The sequence below is a fragment of the Vicia villosa genome, linkage group LG5 (assembly GCF_029867415.1).
Source record: "Vicia villosa cultivar HV-30 ecotype Madison, WI linkage group LG5, Vvil1.0, whole genome shotgun sequence".
NCBI classification, from domain to species: domain Eukaryota; kingdom Viridiplantae; phylum Streptophyta; class Magnoliopsida; order Fabales; family Fabaceae; genus Vicia; species Vicia villosa.
In genome coordinates this window covers 133,280,728-133,299,430 of record NC_081184.1, presented here as the reverse complement: position 1 = coordinate 133,299,430, position 18,703 = coordinate 133,280,728, and the positions used below count along the sequence as shown (strand labels likewise).

The 18,703-nt window shown below is 35.4% G+C and overlaps 1 protein-coding gene across 1 annotated transcript; it reads left to right on the top strand.

The window, feature by feature from the left end:
* The first annotated feature begins 3,280 nt into the window (after nt 1–3,280).
* Nucleotides 3,281–6,240, top strand: LOC131602558 (pentatricopeptide repeat-containing protein At1g11290, chloroplastic-like). Its single transcript, XM_058874702.1, has one exon. The coding sequence runs from the start codon at nt 3,371–3,373 to the stop codon at nt 5,813–5,815; it is 2,445 nt and encodes an 814-aa protein (XP_058730685.1). The 5' UTR covers nt 3,281–3,370; the 3' UTR covers nt 5,816–6,240.
* The last annotated feature ends 12,463 nt before the right edge of the window (nt 6,241–18,703 follow it).

The following is an 18,703-nucleotide window of genomic DNA, read 5'->3' as shown; positions in this document are numbered from 1 at the left end:
ACTCCATGTATGTGATATTTTATTTGAAAATTAATTCACATAATGCGGTACTCAATTATGCAAAAGACTTATCTAATTACAAATTGTTGTCAATAAATATTAGAATTATATCTTGTTGACTTATTTAATTAAAATATAATGTTAATAAATATTAGAATTATAACTTGATATCTTCATGAGATTTTAAGTTATAAGTGTTAACTTTTAAATAGACATACACATACAAATTTGACTTATTTAATTCATTAAGCAAGTTGAACAAGTTAATTATTAAATAGAGTCCCAAACTATTTTTTATTTCATTTTTAAATATGTGTTAGAACTTATAAATGAAATACACATGATATATTGCGATTTTGATAAAAAAATGGTATCAAATTATCTATATACATTTCTCTTGATCTAATTTGATGACTCTCCTCATGACCCAACAATAGTAGTATATGAGTAGGTAGTTTACCTACAAGCATCAACTCTCAGTGGTGGTCAAGTGCGGCATCTCATTGATGGAGCAATCAATGACGATATAAGAATATACAAGAATATACAGATGACAAAATTTATGTGATTTGAAGTAGAGTACATTTTATTTAGAATCTTTAGTCCTGCAACACTAGTCTGAAATCTTAAGAACATATATTTAATAGTTTTATCATCCTCCATTTTGAAGACATCATGCTTTTTAATCGAGGCGAGACCATTGGTCTCCTTTACTTGAGCATTATCTTCATGAGTCATTTTCAAATAATCAAATATAGACTTAGCAGAGTCTTTAACGATTCAACATAACGATTCTAGCTTTATGGTGATTCTTATACTTTTTTTGTTGGTCGTTTATTCTTCTTCTTTCGACCTTGTTTCCACTTGCGTCAACAAGATGTTCGTAGCCATCAACTACCATATCCCATAGATCAACGTCATAACCAAGAAAGAAACTTTTTATTCTGTCCTTCCGGTAATCAAATATTTCTCCATCAAAGATTGGAGGTTTAGCGTTGTAGTGCTCTCTTTCATTGGTAACTGGTGGCAGTGGTGGTTAAATGACCATAGTGTTTCTTAGAAAAATTCTGGATCTTTATCTGACACGGTTAAGTGTTAGATACTAGAACCAGAGCTCTGATGTCAATTGAAGGTGACTGAAACATAAGAAAGGGGGTTTGAATTGGATTTCAAGATAAAATTAAAATTCATCCCAAGTCCAAAACAAAAACACAAGAACAAAAATAAACGACACAATTATTTTTAGTCTTTCCCTTAATGAGGTGCCAACATCTGTGTTAGTTCCTAGGGGTGATGTTACAATATTCCCTTAGTAAGAGCATCCGAGATAGCCAAATATCTGAATCCTGGTTCACTGTTAACAAAGTTAATCCAGTCCATCCGCCAAGGTGATTTTGCCTTCTCAATAAGGACTTAATCCACTATAATCAAATTGATTACAAAACCACAATAAAGACTACCAGTCAGTATTGCAAACCACAATAAAGACTACCTATCAGTGTTGCAAACCACAAAGACTACCCTTCAGTATTACAAACCACATCAAAGACTACCTATCAGTGTTGCAAATCACAAAGACTAACCGTCAATGTCTTCTAGAGAATCGTGACTATACCCTAATCTTTCAAGGAACTTTCAACTCACAGGTTGAATACAAAGATTTGTGTTTACAGAGTTGCTTCTTGAAAGCATATTACACAAATTTTTAATACAATCAGAAAAACACAAAAGTGTTAAGCCAATATCGAACAAAAGCTCACTTGCTGCAAGTTAACGAACAAAAGTTCACTTGCTTACAAAACTATGCAAAGAAATAATCAAGTGATTTTAGCAGCGTTTCAGCGTAGTTTTGTAGAGTGGTTTTTTCTTTTCTTCCTGTCTTCAAACATTCTTTTATAGGCCAAGAAGAAATTCGTAGAAGGGTAGAATAAGAATACGAAATTCCAGCTGTTTAATCCCAACGCTCAGAGAGAGTGGTCGACAACACAGTACAGCAGTATAGTCCTTGCGCCACCCTATCCGGGTAGTTGAGACATACGTACTTCGTATTATTTCTCCATAAAAACCAAATTTGATCTTTATCTTCTAATTTTTAGAGGCTTCTGATAGTTGATGTTGAAGCATGTTTAGAAAGACCAAACCTTGAGTCACCAGAACCTAAGTCTTCAGAGTCTTCAAAACTTGTTCACTCAGAACCTTGTCTTCAGAGTCTTCAACACTTCGTCTTTGAAACTTCAAAACTCGTTCAAAAGAACCTTGTCTTCAGAATTTTTAAAATTTGGACAACAAAATCTCAGAGCTAGAGGAGTCTTCAGAATCTCTTTCACGAGAGTATTGATCAGAAGCTCTATCACTAACGTTAATCAAAACTGATATTATAGAAGCATTCTAGAACTTGAGTAAAACTGTAAACACACTGGTTTCTTCTAGAGTCGGAGTGTGTTGAGTTCATAACCTGATGACATCACACGCCTTTTCTTCAGAGTCAGAACTTGTTAGCAAAATTTACACACCAGATTAAAACAGTTAGAGTACTAAATTGTTCTCTAAGTTAACATGTAAAGTTATTATCAAAACATAAGGTCAGATGCATAACTAAATCTTGTTCTTACATAGAACAGTTTAGGAATGTGAATTGGAGAGGATTTGAATACTTGAGAATGGTGTGCTTTCTCTCTTATATTGTGGGAGCAGTTAAAACCATTTGCAAGGAGTGCAACGTGTAATGTTGAAAGCTCTCTGATTGATATGATTAAAAGATGATGTCTTAGGGACATAGTTATATGCTTTAAGTGAGAATAGGAGAACACTTATTCCTTGCGTTCGCCTATTTTACTTTGCCTTTGAGTCTTTTCCATATAATCTTGTGAGTGCCCCAAAATAGAACTGATTTGTGTTTAGAAAAATGATATTCTTACACAACACTCTTACACAACACTATATTTCATTGTTCACCAATACAGTAAATAGTAAAATATTATAATAATAAATATATATTTTGTAAAATATAAAATTTAATTTTTAAATTATTTTCTGTATTAAAGAGTACCGATATAAAATTGTGTGATTCACCAACCTCATAAGTTCATTAACCAACATTTTATATTTTATTAACCAACTTTATTTTACTACTAAAATTATTTTTAATATCTAAATATTTATTAACAAACTTCATAACTTCATTAGTCAAAATGGTGTTCCCGTTTATTTGAAAAGTTATTTTTTTTTTTGAAAAATTAACTTTACAAAATAATTTTCACTTGTTTTTGTTTGGCAGACAGTACACTTGAGGAGAAACAAAATCCTAGTACACAAGCACTTAACTTGAAGTTCAACTCGTACACTACTCTTCCTTCTTTCCCTATGGTTGATGCCTTTATCACATTTTAACATCGCGAAATCCAGCACATTCTATGCCTACAGGCTCATTCAGAAGACTGCACCATTTTCTACCATTCAACATGCCTCATTATTCAACCAACCTCCTTCCATTTTCTCCTCACTCTTACGCGAATTCTCCAATACCCTCATCCATGTCAAGTCCATCCACGCACAGATTATTAGGAACTGTATATCCACTCAACACATTCTGGCCACAAAACTTATCAAATTGTATTCAGATTTGGGTTTTCTCAATTCTGCATACAAGGTGTTTGATCAATGTCCTCATAGGGAAACCACACTCTGTAATACTATGATGGGTGGATTCCTTAAGAACCGTGAATACGAGGAGGTTCCCAAGTTGTTTAAAATAATGGGGTTTTGTGATATTGAAATAAATAGTTATACATGTGTGTTTGCTCTTAAGGCTTGCACTGTTTTATTGGATAGGGAGATTGGTATGGAGATTGTTAGGGTGGCTTTTAGAAAGGGGTTTCATTTGCATCCTCATGTTGGGAGTTCGGTGATTAACTTTTTGGTGAAAACGGGTGATCTTGATGAGGCGCGAGTGGTGTTTGATGGGATGCCTGATAGGGATGTTGTTTGTTGGAATTCGATTATTGGAGGTTATGTGCAGGAGGGTCTTTTCAAGGAGGCGGTTCAAATGTTTGTTGAGATGATTAGTTGTGGGGTAAGGCCGAGTACTGTGACTATGGCTAGCTTACTCAAAGCGTGTGGCGAAAGTGGAATGAAGAAACTTGGAATGGGTGTTCATGCTTTTGTACTTGGATTAGGCATGTCTGATGATGTTTTTGTGCTTACTTCATTGGTTGATATGTATTGTAATGCGGGGGACATTGACCGTGCTCTTCTGGTTTTCAATAGCATGCGAAGTAGAAGCTTGATTTCATGGAATACTATGATTTCGGGATGTGTTCAGAATGGCATGGTGCCTGAGTCTTTTGCTCTCTTTCATAGACTGGTCGAAAGTGGTGACGGGTTTGATTCTGGGACCTTGGTGAGCCTTATTCGTGGATGTTCTCAGACATCTGACTTGGAAAATGGAAAAGTCGTCCATTCTTGTATCATTAGAAAAGGACTTGAATCAAATATAGTTTTATCCACTGCAATTGTTGACATGTATTCTAAGTGCGGTGCCATAAAACAGGCAACTAATGTTTTCAGAACAATGGAAAAAAGGAATGTAATTACTTGGACTGCTATGCTTGTGGGTTTATCACAAAATGGCTATGCAGAGGATGCCTTGAAGTTATTCTGTCAGATGCAAGAAGAAAATGTGGCTGCCAATTCTGTCACTCTTGTTAGTCTTGTGCATTGTTGTGCTCACCTAGGATCTCTCAAGAAAGGAAGGAGTGTGCATGCTCATTTGGTCCGCCATGGTTATGCATTTGATGCCGTTAATATCTCAGCCTTGATTGATATGTATGCCAAGTGTGGTAAAATTCATTCTGCCGAGAAGCTATTCTATAAGGGATTCCATTTAAATGATGTTATACTCTGTAACTCTATGATCACGGGTTACGGAATGCACGGTCAAGGACATCAGGCTCTTGGTGTCTATGATAGAATGATAGACGTAAGACTCAAGCCAAATCAAACTACATTTGTTTCTCTGCTAACAGCTTGCAGTCACTCGGGCCTCGTAGAAGAGGGTAGGATTTTGTTCCACTCTATGGAAAGAGATCATAACATTAAGCCTAGTGACAAACACTATGCTTGTTTTGTTGATCTTCTTAGTCGAGCAGGCTGTCTTGAGGAAGCAGATTCATTGGTGAAACAAATTCCCATTGAACCAAGCACGGATGTACTCGAAGCTTTGCTCAGTGGTTGCAGAATCCATAAAAACACTAACATGGGAATACAGATTGCAGATAGATTAATTTCTTTAGATTACTTGAACACAGGAATTTACATACTGCTGTCAAATATATATTCTGACGCAAGAAGATGGGAATCAGTTAATTACATAAGGGGACTCATGAGGATAAGGGGCCTGAAGAAAACACCTGCTTTTAGTTTAATTGAAGTAGGTAACCAAGTATACACATTTTTTGCTGGTGATGATTCACATCCTGGTTGGGGAAATATTAAGCAATTGTTAGAAAATTTGAGGCTTGAGGCGGAGGCTTCTGGTTATGTTCCTGATACCAGTTGTGTTCTTCGCGATGTGAATGAATTAACGAAGGTTCAGTTGCTATGGGGACATAGTGAGAGATTAGCCATAGCATTTGGTCTTCTAAACACACCATATGGAAGCTTGATTAGAATCACCAAAAATCTTCGGGTTTGTGTTGACTGTCATACTGTCACCAAATACATATCAAAAATAGTTAAGAGGGAAATTATTGTTAGGGATGCTAATCGTTTTCATCACTTCGTTAATGGGGAATGCTCTTGTAATGATTACTGGTAATTGGATTCTGAAGCTTCGGACACATTAGTTCAAATAATGTTCCTAGGCGAGCATTAGTTCAAATAACTCATGTCCTCTTAAGGTGTAGCTATCAGATCAATGTGCAACAAATCTCTCATCAAATGAAAAGTCTAAACACTTTGACATTGATTGTCATTTTGACATAGATTGTCATATCACTAAACAAATGAGAAAGTCCAATTCAAAAGACTAATCAATTAAGTCGTAGAGTCTCGTGACTTAATTACTACATTGAATTTCTTTTTCCTATTTAATGTGAGACTTACTAGATTGTCAATCCTTAAAAGAACTAACGTTCATGACAAATTTAACTGTGTAGACTCGGACCTAGTGGTAGATATTTCTGTTTTGCAGATACATGGAGCAATTAGTATTTGGTGGTGAACCTTAATCTAGTCTACTAGTAACCTTTTTCTTAAGATTTTAGCAAATTTGAGATTTTTTTGGGTATCATATTTTAATTGGTCTTTACAATCTTCATAATTGTCTTAAGCTACAATTTTTGGAGGATTCTTAGCACCATAAAGAATCGTTGGTCGATGAACTGATCCACCTTCTATGAAAACAATATTCCCACTTTAGATCCTTTCACGATCACCTTTCCTGATACATGCACCTGCACAAGATAATCAACATTAGAAAAGTTAACCAACAAACAATAAATTGGACTTGAGCAAGTCCAGGTGACATAAGCATATTCTAAACAAGAGTTTACGTCGTCAAAATCAGTGATAGATAAAGTAATACCATCGCATATTTGAATTTTCTAATTACCATGATAAAATTGCAAGTTGTGCAATTATTTTGAGGAACCTTTCATGTGATAGGATGCACCTGAATCAAGAAACCATCAGCGAGAAACATTAGAAGACTTACCCTGAATTCTCAAGGGCGAAAGAGCAGAAAGTACCATTTGTTAAATTAGTTCATGTTGTATATCAACACAATTTGATGCGCCACTATTAGAAGGATCAACTGTAGAATTTGTAGTTCCATGGAATGGCTGCATCAAACATTGTGTTGGTTAGGGGGCATGGGGGACACCTATTGATAATATGTCCATGCTGTGTGTAATAATTATAAAACTTCTTATTACTACTACGAGAAATATGTCCAATTTTTTAGAAGAGAAGCATTGAGCTTGTCTAATATCACAACCTTTGCTTTACTTTGAGCAACATATGCAACCGTATCATGCTTAAATAAATAACAACTTTATGAGACATGATTTCTTGAGTAATAAGACATTGTTCCTCTCTTAGAAGTTCAACAAAGTACATCTAACAACTTCAAATTCAAGGCAAAGCTTAATGAAAAATTGATCTTGGATAATTGTGTTGTAGACGTCTTAAATAGCTGGGAGAGAAGTCTTGGGAACATTGACATGTATAAGGGCAGAGTATTCTATACATAGATTCAAAAACCATAATAATATTATTGATAGAAAAATATCTTATTTGTCATTTTCAATCTCTAGCTCCAATTGTAAAAGCTTGGCAGCATTGCCTTAGTTGTAAGTATGCTTCAAATAGTTCACATTTCTTAAGCAGTTGAAAATGAGATAAAATTATTGATAATTTGAGGATCAATAGTGTTGAGGGTCCAAATGATTATTTGAGCATCTTTAAATTTCCACGCACCTATTACAATTTTCTCTGTAGGTGCCTTAGACACATCGTCAAGAGGACTCTATAATCCTTTTCCCTTCATATGATTTTTGAATTGAAATTTTCAAATTGAATAATTCTTACCAGTAAAACAAACACAAAAGCAAATTTTTTTTCCCAAAGCCATTATATAGTTGACATTTTTTGTCTAATTATGTAGTAATCACTTGTTTGCACGTGCAATAGCAAAAGTATATATAACTGGCAAAATACCTCTTTTTGGTCTCATATGTTAACTTCAGAGTTCATTTTGCTCCCTTAACTTCAAAAAGTTTCTTGTTGGTCCCTTATATCTTCAAAAGGTACCATTTTAATCTTTTTTGTCATATTAGCGACTGACTTTTGAGTTTCGCTTTGAAGAGTTAAGACACCAATATGAAACCTTTTGAAGTTAATGGATCAAAATGAACCCCGAGGATAACATACGAGATCAAAAATATATTTTGCCAACGTGCAACAAAAATATAGATAAATAAATAGTAAAGTTAAGCCCATGAATAATAAACAAACCACGGGCACCGAATAAGAATCGTCGAACAAAAATCAACGCCGGACAAGAATCGTTGAACAACAATAAACATCGAACAAGAACTTCGAACAAGAATTACAGAACAATAATCACCGCCGAACAAAAATTGACAATTGTTGAAACAATATCAATTGACAATTGAATAAGAATCAATTGCAATAAACACAAAATCAAGATCATATAGCAAAAACAGAAATCACAAAGACAAAATAGCAAGACGACAATTGACAACTCAGAAACGCAAGCAACAATAAAGTTTTGATTTCAGAATAAATGATTTTGAAACAAACATGAAAGAGAAACACGATTTCAAGAGAGGCCCGGTGGGGTGTCGCTGTTCGGCCAAGATAACAAGGTGATAACAAGGTTTCATATGTTTGATCAAACATCTTTTGATACCATGTTATAAATTCTGGCTTGATGTTTTTCCTCGTTGTATTTGGGTTAGGATTTTGCATCAGTCACCCACCAAAGTCCGCCCTGTCAAAATCCGCCGCCCGCCTAAGCTTCCCCTGCCAAAGCTCGCCGTTCACTAAAACCCGCCTCACCTATTTGTTAAGCTCGTCTCGCCTTAAGGCCGCCATTTTTTTAGTTAATTCTAATAATTCAAATTCTTGATGGTTTTATTTTATACATTTATTTATAAATATATGCAATATATTTTAGGTAAAATTTATTTAAAAGATGCTTTATAAAAAATTGTTCTAAAAAATAATTGAAAAATTTAATTGAAAGATAAAAAAGACTATTAATCTATTTAAAAAAAGAAAGAAAAATAAATAAAAAAATAGGCGGGCCCGCCGCCCGCCAACTCGCCACCTTGGCAGGGCGAACATGATTTTTATGCCAATTTTATTTGACGGATTTGTCCGTCCTACTCACGGCGGGCTTTAGACGGGGTGGAACGGACTGTCCATTTTGCCACCCCTAATTATATTGCCTATATTTATAACAACGTGAGCATTTACACAATTGATTACAAAATATTTTATATTTGATTTTAACAACGTGAGCATTTATACAATTCATTACATAATATTCTATATTTGATTTTCTATTATATTTTAGTAAGAAAATTTCTTCACCCACCTCCTAACCTTCCTGTCCACCCCTGGTGAATTTACCACACTACCCCTTGTTTCGGAAGTTCATTTCCGAAAAGGTACTTTTTTTGTAAAAAAAGGTGTTTTCGGAAATGTATCTCCGAAAACGTGTTTTTTTTAATATAAAATATTGATTTCGGAGATGCATCTCCGAAATAAAGTTACTTTTCAGAAAATGTGGTGTTTTCGGAAGTTCATCTCCGAACGCACCCCCCTTGAGGGAATTCGGAAATGAACCTCCGAATTTATGTCTGGACAGAAGAAAAATAAAAAACAACAACGATTCGCTTTATTTAATCGGGTGAAGATTACAACGATAATATTACTGAAAATTAAAGTTACATATTGTTGAACACGGGTAGGTGGGGATGAGTCAACATTTTGATAAAGTCGTCCGCCGATCTTTGAAGTTTCGCGTCCAACTCGATCGGGCCTTTCGAAGAAAATCGTTCGAACGTTGTCCACAAAACCGCTAAATCTTCGTCGTTCTTGATCTCAAAAGGTGTGAACTTAATGCCTCCCTCGTCGTTAAGCGATGGAGAGCGGTACTCGAGCTTGACAACCTTTCGATTCTCGGGATAGCGCAAAAGCGTGTTAAGCGACGGTATCAACTCCGCAAACGGCGTGTCGCGCGAGAAGCGAAATTGGAACGACATCGGGTAGCCGGTTTCAAAGTAGACGAATGCTAGGTGGAGGTAGGTTTGTGTCATTTGTGTTTTGTGGTGTGAAGAGGATGAAGAAGAGTGTGTAGTATTTATAGACTTATTGGAGCATTGATGGCCCAACAAACCTTATCCTGCCTCAGGGGACATTTCGGAAATGAACTTCCGAAAATAGGAGGCAGACATGTATATTTCGGAAGTTCATTTCCGAATTATGCAGAAACAGACATAAATTTTACATTTTGTTGATTGCTTAGTGTGTTGCGTAAATTGAACAAATGGAATTGACATTAAACATAAATTAGACAAAGATGACATAAAACATACTTATATTATATATGTATTGAATCAGTCCGATTTTACATGATAAACAACAATACATACAAAAAATGATCGTTACAAACAAAAACGATCCGGAACGAACTAAAATTCACCGAACCAATCGGTGGATCCTAAGTCAAAAATAGGCACGTTCTTCGACCGCTCTCTATTTTGCTCGCGTTCTTTGCTCATCATTTCTTCAAACTCCGCCATTCTCGAAACGAACGGATCCGGCCAAGTCTCCGCCTCATTTGAACGATGTGCCGTCCATTGACAAGAAGTAGCCGGTATAGGACAACCCGGTTTCAAAAACACTTGAACGAAGTGCCGCGATCGTAGATACCCGATGCATATGATGCGGCCCGACGCGTCCAACGACGGTCGACTATGAAGTGGAAAGAAAGTCTCACTTAGTCCAAACCTCGTCAAATCGACGCACACCATATCATATGCACTTGCTATTAGATGACCCATCTCGGGGAATGACATCCACTTCGAAACTGGAGCGATACCGGTAAGTGATGGAACAAGTGCATCATGAATTTTCGCAAACTTTTCTTGATTTTCATATAGTCGGCCGTAGATGTCCTGATACGAAGTCAACTCCGCAATGAGTTCCCGTCGGACTAAAGTGTGATTATTTTCCCCTTTACCGAGCAAACCCGCAACGGCCCGATATCCACAATTGCCGTTGCCTCCAACATCAACGATGTTATCGATATATTTGTGTATAAAAAGTGGCATCTCATCAATGTAGACAATTGGTGATTTTTTGATCGGCGGTGTGCGAGGTGGCTTCGAAATACGGGCTCCTTTGTTACCACTACACTTAGACTTCGGTGTCTCATGAATTTCCGGAAACGATGCATCAACATGTTCAAAGTAGGAAGGAGATTGTTTTGTTGACGTGTCATCTTGTGTAATTTTGGACTTTTTCGGTGCACCTTTCGTTTTAACCGGTTGAGATGGCGGTTTCAAATCGGTGGTCTCCGGAAATGCGATCTTTCGCAATTGTTCTTTTATGTGCATTTTTGTTGTGTCGTCCGCTTTAGCAAACTTCTCCATTATCACTTCCAACTCGTCGGAGATGGTGATTTTGGAGTCATTTTCCTTCGGCGGGGCAAAATCATCAAAACGAAGTTTCTTCCAATGGTCGGCTACCTCATCCATGCGTATTGGTGAATTCAAATTCTTCTTTTTTGAAATTATACAAGCACACGGAAGGCCGTATGTAGTTCTAATGGTGCACCCACATAATGAACTATCCGTCCCCGTGGTCTCTGACCGCTTAGCTTCATGAAACAAAAAATTCAAACTCGTTCGAGATATGTTGTAAATCAATTGGGAGAATAGAATTTGGCCCTTATACCGGTGTTCCATAACCGTCTTGCTCCGACCGAACGATGTTTGAATTTCATTGTGTTGATTTTCAAGCATTTGGTTCACGGTGTCCCATCCCCGACACAAATCTCCCTTGCTATCCCCTAACCACCTCTTGAAGACCGCATGTGCGGATTCAACTCGGTTAGTCGTGGTGCAACCAAGATGTCTAACCCGATTTGTCCAAGCGCACACGACTTTTTCTCTAACTTTGTCAAGAATGGTGGATTCGACGTAATGACAAAAGGTCTTAATGGAACCACACAAAGACCTAAAGTGTACCAATTTCTCGGTATACACCTCTTCGGAGTATGCATCCAAAATTTCCCTCCATGCCGCCATTACCAACCGCGAGTTTCAACTTGCTTCTCACCTTGCAAGTTATGTGATACCGGCAAAGTAAAGCGGTAGATGTCGGGAAGACGGTATCGACCGCATTCATCAAAGCATTGTCCCGATCGGTGACAATGACGTTTGGCATAACCTCTTGATCAACTAACAAAGACTTGAAAATTCCCAAGGCCCACGTAAAGTTGTCTTCTTTTTTACACTCCAAAAAAGCAAACCCCACCGAATAAGTCTTGTCCGTCGAGGTCACACCGACGATCGCTAGAAGCGGAAGCCTATATTTGTTTGTCTTGTACGTCAAATCCATGACTAGAACGGTTGGAAATGTGTTGAATAATTTGATACTTTCGGGATGAGTCCAAAAAATATCATGCACCGTAACTTTATCCTCGGAGGTTCGGAAGCTTGAAACATATTTGTTATTGTCTAGTAGTTTCAAAAGTTGTTGCATTTCCGACCGAGGGCCCATATTCAATACTTTGAGATTGTGCCGTTCATTGTAAACTTGCTTGATATTTGAAACGCTATCCGGATTCTTACGCTTCAAATCGGCAAGTATGTTGCGAGGCGTCACTTTGACTATCGTTAGGTCCGATATCACATTCCTCTCTTCGCGGGACAAACGGCACGCCATTGGATGTCCGTGTAACTTGACATCCAAGGCATGATTATGAATTCCACAAATTACGGTTAACCGCCACAAATCATCAACCCTCCGAGTAGCACGCAACTTAAACGGACACCCGCACTTTCTCGATCCCGTGTCCTCGTGTTTTAGCACCCGGTTTGATTGTACATAACTACCACCCCGTTCACAATTCAAAACAACGAAAGCTTTCCGCCTACTATTTCCGTTGTCTGACCTTAAAATAACAATTCCAAATCCATGTTTGTTAGCTTCCTTCCGAACCCAATCAATCAATTGTTCGCGACTACCGAAGCTCCGATCATTTGTAAGATGTTGCCGAACATCGACCGCATCGATCATAGGAGTAACGTCAATAACCGGATCGTTATTAACGTTGACAATTTCCGGAACTAATACTCCATCGTCTCGCACAATGTTGTCCGGATGCACCATACCTAACAAATGAATAAATTAGCAAAATTGGCCAAACCTGTTTTTTTTTAACTGCCAGGGCATATTTCGGAAGTTCATTTCCGAAATTTATTAGGTAATATATTTCGGAAATGCACTTCCGAACCATATCAGTTTCAGCATAAAATTTATCAATCAATGTAGTGAAATAGGGGATGAAATGAGTGATGTTTACTTGAAATTGTAGCTTTCTATGCTCCCTTTAACGTGATCAACGGTTTGAAACCTAATTTTAGGGCGAAAAATGGATGGAGATTGATTGGGTTTTGGAGAGGGTTTTGAGATGTTTTGGAGAGAAATGATGAAATAGTGAAGGAGGGAAATTTGTATATGCAGGAATATTTTCGGAAATGAACTTCCGAAAATATTCACGTTTTTAAATTTTTTTAACTTCGGAGATGCATCTCCGAAAACACCACTTTTTTGGTGTTTTCGGAGATGCATTTCCGAAATGTATGAAAATTCAAAAAAAAAAAAAAACTTCGGAGATGCATCTCCGAAGCAGGGGCAGTTTTGGTTTTTCGCTGGGGGTGACCCCATAGGGAGGTGGGTAAAGAAATTTTCTTTTAGTAATGAGAAGTATATACAATCAAGGATGACCAAATTATTCTTTATATATTTGATTTTCTAATCTATAGTATTTAATGAAAAATATATATGATTAAGGAAAATCAAAATTTTCTTATTAACATAATCTAGTCTACTAATAACTTTTTTTGTGCGGTTAAAATGTCAATAAAACATAAATCATTACTTCTTCCATCTTATAAAAGTATCTCATTTATTATTATTTTTTTCTTAAAATAATTATCTCTTTATAATATTAATATAATATTTATTAATTTTTTACCTTACATGACTTTTACTTTAGTTTTTACTATTGCATCATAATTGCTATTCTTCTCATCAACACACATGGCATCTCTCCTTGAGTGCTTATTCTGTTTTGCTTAAGAGTAGGAGGCTTGATGTTTTATATACCACGTCACGCATGATTTTTAATTTCAATGGCCAGCCAATGAAAAAAATATGCCTGCAAGTTGATTAGCTTAAATTCCATTGAATTGGTCTTTCATTATACATTTTCTCTTTTAATTTATCTCCTAGAGAAAAAATTATTATTAATTTCAATAAAAATAGAGTGCTTAGCTGTTTGTTTTATGAAAAACTGGAGTAAGCTAAGTAAAACTTCAAATACGTGTTTATTTCTCTTGCAATATTTTTTGTGATAAAATTGAGGTAAGTTGACTAAAATTTCAATAAAATATTTATTTCTCATGACATTTCTTTTGAAGGTTTGGGCTTATTCTATGATATTAAATAAGAATAGATTAATTTCTTAATGATTTTCATTTGGTCTTCTAAACACACCATTTGGAAGCTTGATTAGAATCACCAAAATTTTGTGTTTGTCTTGATTGTCATATTGTCACCGAATACATATAAAGAAAATAGTCAAAGAGAGAAATTATTGTTCATAGAGAATGCTCCTCTAATGATTACTGGCAATTAGGACATGCTGAGAAGCTTTGGGCAAATGGCAAAAGCTACCTTAAAAGGACATGAATTATTTGAGCTAGAACATCATTGAATAACAAAATTTTCAAAGTAGCTTGTGAGTTATTTAATTTGAACTTTGTCCTCAACTATAAGTAATACAATAACTCAAACTTAGTTACACTTTTGCCCCGTAAAATTGCTTGAAATGATTTATCAATTTGTATACATCAGATGGTGAAAAAAGAAAGATTAGAATTATTAATATATATACAACAAATTAGTTTGAATTTTCTTAACCAGAACAATTTAAACCTCCGTGAGTGGGTCTAGTTTGAAACTAGTTTCGGTAGCCAGTATGGGAGGGTGGAGGAATGGTGTTTGAAAGTGGGGGGATTTAGGTGTGAATCTTTCTTCCTTGCCTTTGGAGCATAGGACGGCCTTTAATGCTTTGGAGGTGTTCTTAGGCGGGATTGTGGTGGGAGGTGTGGGTCGTGACATAGTGGAGTGGAAAGGAGATGATGGAGGTGAATTTACGGTTGCTTCTTGTTATGGTTTTTATGCTTCTTTTCGTACTCCTTATGGTCCTCCAAATAAGTTTGATTGCTCTTTGGAAAAAAATTGGAAGACAGAGGTTCCTTACAAGATAAGGACATTCGGTTGGAGACTTTGTGTAAATAGGCTTCCTTTGAAAGATATATTGAAGGTTAGAGGAATTGTGTTTCCTTTAAATTCTCTAAATTGCGCCTTTTGTGGAGTTGAGTTGGAAGATAGGAAACATTCTTTTTTCTAGTGCAAAATAGTGAAGTATATTTGGATAGAAATAGCGCTTTGGGTGGATAAACCGTACGTTTCGGAGGAGGAGTGCCTTTCGTATTTTTGGGATTGGTATTCTTTTTGTAAAGGGAATAATTTAAGGGAGAAAAAGAGGGGAGTCATTTGGCTTGCAACAACTTGGACCATTTAGCTTATTCGGAATGGGGTGTGCTTTCGAAACGACGAGTGGAATGTCAACGACAAGGTTTGGAGTATTAAATTTTTGGTGTGGAAATGGAATTGCATTGGTGATATTACTTACCCCAATTCTAACTTTTACGAATTTAGTAAAGATCCTTTACTATTTATGTCGTAATTATTAGGTTTGTAATTGGTTTGTAATTTCCTCTTTTTGTCGGGTTCTTTCCCGTTTCATCGTGTAAAAAGGTTCGGAATCCTTTGTTCTCGCTTTAATAGTATTCCTTGATTACACAAAAAAAAAAACCTCCGTGAGTGTAATGAAGTTTGAGATATTTTTTTGTCATCAGAGTTTTTTTTTTTTTTTACAAAAGTTAGTTATAATTGAGAAAGTTTGATATTTTAGTAGAGAAATTTTACAATTTTTCTTTCAAAAATTGTAGTTTAAAAATTTTAGTTAAGATTTATAATTTTTCACTCTAAAAATTGTAGTGGGAGAAGAATTTGCAATTTTTTCATGCAAATTTTTTAATATAGAGGGAGGGAGGGAGGGAGAGAGAGAGAGGGATCTTTGTGTTTAAGAAATATAAGATATAGGTTAGTTGAATCACAAAAAAATCTTAATGATATTGTAATTTCTTTTATTATAGTTAAAATATCTTACAGTGAGAGGACTGGATGTGCCTCTGATTTAAGAGATGAAACGGGATACATTATGTGTGTATTTAACTTTTCTCCATTATCATTGAACACTTGTGATTGACTTGAGATTCATTTGAAACAAAGTAAGAAATTTTAAATTGGTCTACACAATTCGAAATTTATAATTTTTTATATTTTTGTCAGCTTCAATTTACAATAGAGCTCAGGTATCTTATTTAAACACTTTATCGTGTAGGATTAAAATATTTTAAGGTAAACATGATTGATCCTTCAAATGATAAAAATTAAAGAATCTAAAATTTCTTACTTAATCAAACCTCCAACATTTTATGGAGAAAGATGTGAGTACTTAAAATTTTGGAAAATAATTTTGTATTTAAATATAAGTCGTTTTACAATTCCAAGAAAATACTAATAAAGGGAACATACAAGTAAAGAATTCAAAGAAAATACTTTGATAAATAAGTATGAATTGTTCAAAATGAAAGAAAATTAAAATATGGATACCATATTTTCAAGATTTCAAATATTAGTCTCTAAATTCTAAATGTTGAACACAAATTATACTAGTACTAGTCATGTCAAGAAAATTCTCATGAGTCTGCCAATAAAATGGAGACTAAAGATAACAACTATTTAAGAGAAGGATCTAAATAACTTGGCTCTTGAAGACCTTATTAGCTCCGCCCAGAGTCATGAGATAGATCATATGAAAATGTATCTATAGAAAGTCAAAGTCTTTTACTTTAAATTCTAAAAGCAAGAAGATCAAGGCTATGCAAGGTAAAAAATTAAAAGATAATTATCACATAGAACATCAGAAGATTATAAGTTTTTACTTGTCTCCAAAAAAGTACAACGTCCATGGGTCAGAAGGAAGAAAAAATTCTAACATGAAGTTCAATTTCTCCAACGATCTAAGAGATAAGAAGGAAGGTGATAAGGAGATCATTTACTATTAATGCAAAGAATTTGGACACTTTAGAAATAAATGTCCTAAGTTGGAGAAAGAAATTTCCAAGAAAATTAGATTTGGAGGAAAGAAGAAATGACTCGTGTGCACATGAGATCAATATAATAAATCCTCATATGAAGAAGATGGCCATGCAAATATCTTCTTAATGGCCTCATTATTGTATGTGTTGTGAATCTTGTTGTGAATTAAGACAAAATTCAATATCAAATTTTGAGGCAAAAAATTGTAGCAACCAAAATAAATGGTCTACAACAATAATAATTCGTACGAAGATAATATAACAGAATAAGGCGAGAAAAAGACGAAGGTTTCTTTACCCAGTTTGATCAAACGATCTACTCTGAGGGAGATAACAACTCTCTAATTTACTATACTCGTAAAATTATTACAAGAGATTACATATGAGTTACAAGAAAATAGTTTTTGTCTTCAGGTTCCCAAGAACAACCCTGAAGGCGCCAAAAATTCAACCTATTTTCTACCCAAGTGTTTCCCAACCTCTTCAACCTTCAATATATGAATAACCCAAACCCACGGTGTAAACAAATATTTCCCAATTTCCTTAGATAACTCCAAAGGTTTCCCAAAATCCTTGCCTTTCTAAGGTTTCCCTTGAGAATAGCCAAAACCCTATGTTATACCTTAAACCCTTGCTCTCCCTTTTTGTTGTAAGCTCTAAGATTGTCACACCCGCAATCATATAAACGATACATATTTATAATAGCAAATACCCAACAACTAAAGCCCAAAATCACAATCCAATCACACATGGATCCATGGACCGAATCGAAAGAACCCAAATCACGCAAAACAAGAAACTGTCAAAAAAGTATGAAAACCTGAAGTCACTATTCATCATTCGTACGATTCACTATTCAAAGTCCGTACGGTACACTATTCACTACCTGTATGATCTTAAGATTTTACCTGATTTCTGGTTTTCCGACTTTTTTGTCAACTTTATGAAACTTCCAATTTTTGCGGTATATGCAATCTCTAGAAATATGTTTTCTTTCTCTTCATCAACAAAGCTTTAAAGGAATGTTCTAACAATCTCCACTTTGACTTTAAAATGTGTTGATACCAAATTAACCATCAACAACATTCCTGTTCTCTACTAGGTTGAAACGTTAGTCAATAACCTTGATCAAATTCAAACAACATTTGAGTCTTGATCTTGCCACTTGCATCCACTTGTTTTCAATTACATTTTTTTGCCTAGGAAATTTAACAAGCATACAAGTATGATATTTCAACCACCCTTGACTCCATCTGTTTTCAAATGCCTCCCTGAATGTTTTTCTTCTTTTATTTTGCAGTCCTTCAGCCACATTAAAATGATAATATCCAAGGCTAGCATAGTTGTCCCTTTGAGATGCTACAATAAACCTCCTTACATTATCATGTGACAATCTTAAAACTTAACTCCAATGGGATTAGAACCTTGGAGTATTTGCATTGATGTCAAGCACCCAACCGCTGGACTAGGTGTTTTTGTTTGTTTATACTTGCATTGAAAATTCTTTTATTAATTAATTATTATTGAGTTTTATTTTTTCAGATTTGCATGATCTTTCTTTTGAACCCAACATCCTCTCTTTCGTCTTCCTCGTTCTACCTTTTTTCCATGGTCATTTTGCAAACATAAAAAATCAACAGAAAATGCAA